This window comes from Aquarana catesbeiana, linkage group LG06 (assembly GCF_042186555.1).
Source record: "Aquarana catesbeiana isolate 2022-GZ linkage group LG06, ASM4218655v1, whole genome shotgun sequence".
NCBI lineage: Eukaryota > Metazoa > Chordata > Amphibia > Anura > Ranidae > Aquarana > Aquarana catesbeiana.
In genome coordinates this window covers 76,458,243-76,463,623 of record NC_133329.1, presented here as the reverse complement: position 1 = coordinate 76,463,623, position 5,381 = coordinate 76,458,243, and the positions used below count along the sequence as shown (strand labels likewise).

Genomic DNA, 5,381 nt, shown 5'->3' with positions numbered 1-5,381 from the left:
TGAACGCATACGTAAGTCACGCCCACATATGAAAACGGTGTTCAAACCACACAAGTGAGGTATCGCCACGATCGTTAGATGAGAGCAATAATTCTAGCCCTAAACCTCCTCTGTTACTCAAAATTGGTAACCTGTAGAAATTTTTAAACGTTGCCTATGGAGATTTTTAAGTATCAAAGTTTGTCGCCATTCCATAAGCGGGCGCAATTTTGAAGCATGACTTGTTGGGTATCAATTTACTCGGTGTAACATTATATTTCACAATATAGAAAAAATTGGGCTAACTTTACTGTTGTCTAATTTTTTAAATTTAAAAAAGTGTATTTTCTCCAAAAAAAGGCAGCAATGATGGGCACTGATAGGTGGCACCGATGAGGAGGCACTGACAGGCATTACTAATGGTCACTGATTGGCATCACAGGTAGGCATCGCTAATGGGGCTGCACTGATAAATCACTACTGTGATTATAAGTGAAGATCCCCCCCATGACAGGAGAGCTGCTTATTGGATCTCCTCTACTCACATCCTGTCGGCGTGAATAGAGGAGTACTGATAAGACCCCTTTCACACCGAGCCGCCTAGGGTGTCAGCGGTAAAGCGGCGCTATTTTTAACGGCGATATTCAACCGCTAGAGGGGGGTGGTTTTAACCCCCCGCTAGTGGCCGAAAAGGGGTTAAATCTGCCCGCAAAACTCCACCGTATTGCAGCGCTGCCCCATTGATTTCAATGGGGAACAGCAGTGGAGGAGCGGTGAGTTCACCGCTCCAAAGAAGCTGTTGGCAGGACTTTTTGTGACGCCCTGCCAGCGCACCGCTCCAGTGTGAAAGCCCTCAGGCTTTCACACTGGAGTGAATGGAGCCACTTTTTTCCGTCGCTATGCAGGCGCTATTTTTAGCGCTGTAGCGCCTGGAAAACGCCCACAGTGTGAAAGGGGTCTAACCGGCACTTCCTGGTAACGCTGTGATTGGACACAGCTAATTCATCCCAAGGGTGTTCTATCAGGTTGAGGTCAGGACTTGGGTTCAAGTTCCTCCACCCCAAACTTGCCCATCCATGCCGCATCCAATTCTCAATGGAGTCGGTTTCACACATGTCCAGGGCAGCCGCAGTCCACATTCCAAATGTTCCAGTGCGTGATTTGGTTCCCGTTCAGGTGTGAAATCAGGCATAAATTTGGACCTGATTCGCACCTGAACCAGTGAACAGGAGCTCACCGGACCCTGGGCAGGCAAACCACAGCTGGATATATGTGAACCCAGCCTAAGACTGGATTCACACCTAGGCATTTTTGGTGCTTTTTGCATTTTGCAGGTTTGCACTACAGAACATGTTCCATAGGAAACCATGTTAAATGGACTGCAGTGCAAATCTGCAAAATGCAAGAAAGCACTAAAACTGCATAGGTGTGAATCCAGTCTTACTGCTTTCTGTAAAGCAGAAAAATAAATATCCTGACAGAGTCCTAAGCATTCCTTAACCAAAAAAATTATAATATTAGCCAGTGATATGCCTCTAAATATCTCTTCCAATATCACTTATTCAGATTATAGGAGGCCTGCTACATTGTATAAGGGCCCTTTCACACTGGGGCGGGGGTGGAGTCAGCGGTAAAATACCGCTATTTTTAAGTGACGCTTTACCGTCGGTATTCAGCCGCTAGCAGGGGTGGTTTTACCCCCCGCTAGCAGCCGAGAAAGGGTTAAAAACCACTGCAAAGCGCCTCTGCAGAGGCGCTTTGCTGGCAGTATAGCTGCGCTGTCCCATTGATTTCAATGGGCAGGAGCAGTGAAGGAGCTGTATATACACTGCTCCGAAGATGCTGCTAGCAGGACTTTCGGGGGCTTTCACATTGGAGAGACAGCAGCGGCTGTTTCGGGTCGGCGTGCAGGCACTATTATTAGCGCAATAGCGCCTGCAAACCGCCCCAGTGTGAAAGGGCCCTAAGGGAATATACAGTGGTAACATCGTACAGATAACAAGACAAACACCTCTTTCGGAAAGAGTTTATTGACAGAAGGATCAGCATTTGTAGACAATTCTGATACAAAGAGGAAGCACACAGAGCATTCATAATCATTAGCAACAGTGTTGTACAAAAACTAACAAGATCATAAAGTACCAAATAAAGGAAACATACGGTCTTAATTGTTTTGCCAACCCAATACGGCTACAATCAAATCAAGTATGTTTTGCCAACCCCTAATTTTCATGACTATGATACTATAAAAGAAACTTTTTTTTTTTTTTTTCAATGGAGTATAGAAGGGTTAAACATAATAAAATTAAATCAATGCTAAATTATATCTATAGAGAAAAATTTTTTGGATGTTTTTGATTGAATAGAGAAGGGTAAAACACCTGTCAATTTATACAGGTGAATTCCCAAGGAATTCCCATAATTTGCAGAGATTTTCTCACTTCAAGTTCACAGGAATTGAAATCTCCCCAGTGGGATATAGATGGAAAAAAAGAATTTGTTGCACCCAAAATGAAAAAAAAGTTTTGCATATAGTTCTATTTTAGGTCTCAGTAACAAGGACAATTAGAGAGGGTGAATCTAACTAGCTAAAACACAGACAGCAATGGCATTTGATGGGTAATCTTTTCCTACGCAAAAAGAAAAAAGTTAGGACTATAAATACATTTTATAGTACAAAAAAAAATACATTATATAGTAATATATTCAAAAAGAAATGGAATTGTACAATTTACCTCTATTATAGTATTTAAGTTATAATTCTGATGGAGGTATTTGGAAACAAGTAGAAAGCAGCATGGAGAGGATTAGTGAAGATGGTGGTGAAGGTGTGGAGATGTCTGATGGGGTCACACAGCTGGTAGAAGGACAGAAAGCCAGCCTCATAATCCAGATAGATCCCAATAGTCTTTAGAAGAGAGTTGGAATCTATATTTTTAGATGTGTCCCTGTGCCTGGCATGAAGACTTGAAGATATTTGACTAAGAGCCCATGAATTGTCATTATATCCTATTATAAAGTCACGTCCTGGGATCTTCCTCTCCATGCTGTCAGTGGCCACCCCGATCAGCCATTCCTCCGCTTCACTCACATCCACCTCCCAATAATGTGTCCCAGATGTAAATCTTTGGAGACTTAACACCTGGCTGGATTTAAACCTGTTTGGTCCATCTGACCTGTTCTCTTCAATGGCAGGATAAGTGGCTATATTGTGTTTCTTTGATATAAATATGTTCTCATGAGCCGTATTTATATCGAATAAAATATTGCATTTTTCCATCACTGAAAATTGACTCTTTTTCATCAGATCCTTCAAATTGTTAGAAAAGTTGTGAAGCTCTCGGTCTAGAATTTTCGAGATCATTCGTTCATTTATACATGGAACATATCTTTCATCTTTGGTTAAACCCTCTATCCCAGAACAAATGTCATCTCCATTAGGTGGCATTTTCAAAACAGTCAATGGATCTGGGAGCTTACACAGTTCTTTCATTTGATTAATTTTTGTGGACAGCACGTTTTGCTGTTGCTCCAACTGCTGGATCAGATCAGAGACTGCCTGGGAGATCTGCTCCTTCTGTCTGGAGAGCTCCTTCAGGACTCTCTCTTCTACATCATTCAGCTCTTTCCTGATGTCTCTAAACAGCTCAGTGACTCTGCAGGCAACAGAAATGTGTTTTCTGTCCTCTTGCATCCTGTGTCTTTCCAGATTCTGGATTCTCATTGGGATCTCCTGTCTCTTTACGTCCAATATAATTGTAAATTCTCTCATAATCCTTTTCTTATTCTCAGAAGCCACATTCAGAAGATCCACATGGTGTCCTCTGTGGTCTCCAGCCACCCAGCAGGACATACAGATACAGGCACTGTCCTCTGTACAGTAGTATTTTAGCACCTCTTGATGTACAGAGCATTTTCTCTGTCCAAATGATGTGGTGGGTTTGGTTAACATATGATCCGGTGACTTGCTGTGGCTGCCTAGGTGCTTTTCACAAAATGAGGCCTCACATAACAGACATGTTTTAAAAGCCGGTGTAGGAAAATCACAGTACGTACACAAGACCTCTATTTCCTCCTGGTGAGCAGATCTGAAACACTCCACGATGTTACACAGTTTCCTGTTCTTCTCCAGTGTAGGATACTCTGTATACTGCACTCTGCACTCCGGACAGGAATAAACTCCAGACTCCTCCTGTATATCCATCGCAGTCACAATACAGTTCCAGCAGAAGCTGTGTCCACACTTCAGCGATATGGGCTCCTTATACAGATTCAGGCAGATGGGGCACTTCAGCTCATCTCTTAGGTCAGCAGATGCCATTTGGAAGAAGGACAAATAACTGGTGATACAGCTTTGGGACTTCGGTCTTATACACTGGTGATGAAAGAGTTGGGGCTTTGGTTTTATATTCTAGTGATGAACCTGCAGGTTTGGATGCTTTGTTATGTAAAGTGAAGTCTTCTCTCTTAGTGAAGTGAGACCCTCCCCAGTAACCCTTTCTCTGCTGAAGATAGATAATCAATGACTAACATGGCACAAGACTATTGCAGAAAATGTACCCTTGATTGGCTAACGTAGGTTTTAACCACTTCAGCCCTTTAAGATTTTACCCCCTTCCTGACCAGAGCACTTTCTGCGATTCAGCACTGCGTCATTTTAACTGACAATTGCGCGGTCGTGCGACGTTGTACCCAAACAAAATTGGTGTCCTTTTTTTCCCACAAATAGAGCTTCCTTTTTGTGGTATTTGATAACCTCTGCAGTTTTTATTTTTTGTGCTATAAACAAAAAAAGAGCAACAATTGAAAAAAAAACGCAATATTTTTTACTTTGTGCTATAATAAATACCCCAAAAAATATATAAAAAAACAAACTTTTTCCTCAGTTTAGGCCGATATGTATTCTTCTACAAATTTTTGGTAAAAAAAAAATCGCAATAAGCGTATATCGATTGGTTTGCACAAAAGTTATAGCATCTCCAAAACAGGATAGTTTTATGGCATTTTTTAAATTATTTTTTTTATTAGTAATGGTGGCGATCTGCGATTTTTATTGTGGCTGCGACATTATGGCGGACACATCGGACACTTTTGACACTATTTTGGGACCATTGTCATTTATACAGCGATTAAGTGCTATAAAAATGCACTGATTACTGTGTAAATGACACTGGCAGGGAAGGGGTTAACCACTAGGGGGCGATGAAGGGGTTACGTGTGTCCTTGGGAGTGATTCTAACAGTGGGGGGGAGGGGCTACCCAGGACATGACAGCGATCATTGCTCCCGATCATAGCAAGCAGTGGATCTCTGTCATGACACAAGGCAGAACGGGGAAATGTCTTGTTTACATAGGCATCTCCCCGTTCTACCTCTCCACTTCGCACTCGTGGGCCGCTAGAG

The 5,381-nt window shown here is 42.3% G+C and overlaps 1 protein-coding gene across 1 annotated transcript; it reads right to left on the bottom strand.

Annotated features, from left to right (window-relative positions):
• Positions 1 to 2,728: 2,728 nt before the first annotated feature.
• Positions 2,729 to 4,300, bottom strand: LOC141147632 (E3 ubiquitin/ISG15 ligase TRIM25-like). Its single transcript, XM_073634862.1, has one exon. The coding sequence runs from the start codon at positions 4,298 to 4,300 to the stop codon at positions 2,729 to 2,731; it is 1,572 nt and encodes a 523-aa protein (XP_073490963.1).
• Between the last annotated feature and the right edge of the window lie 1,081 nt (positions 4,301 to 5,381).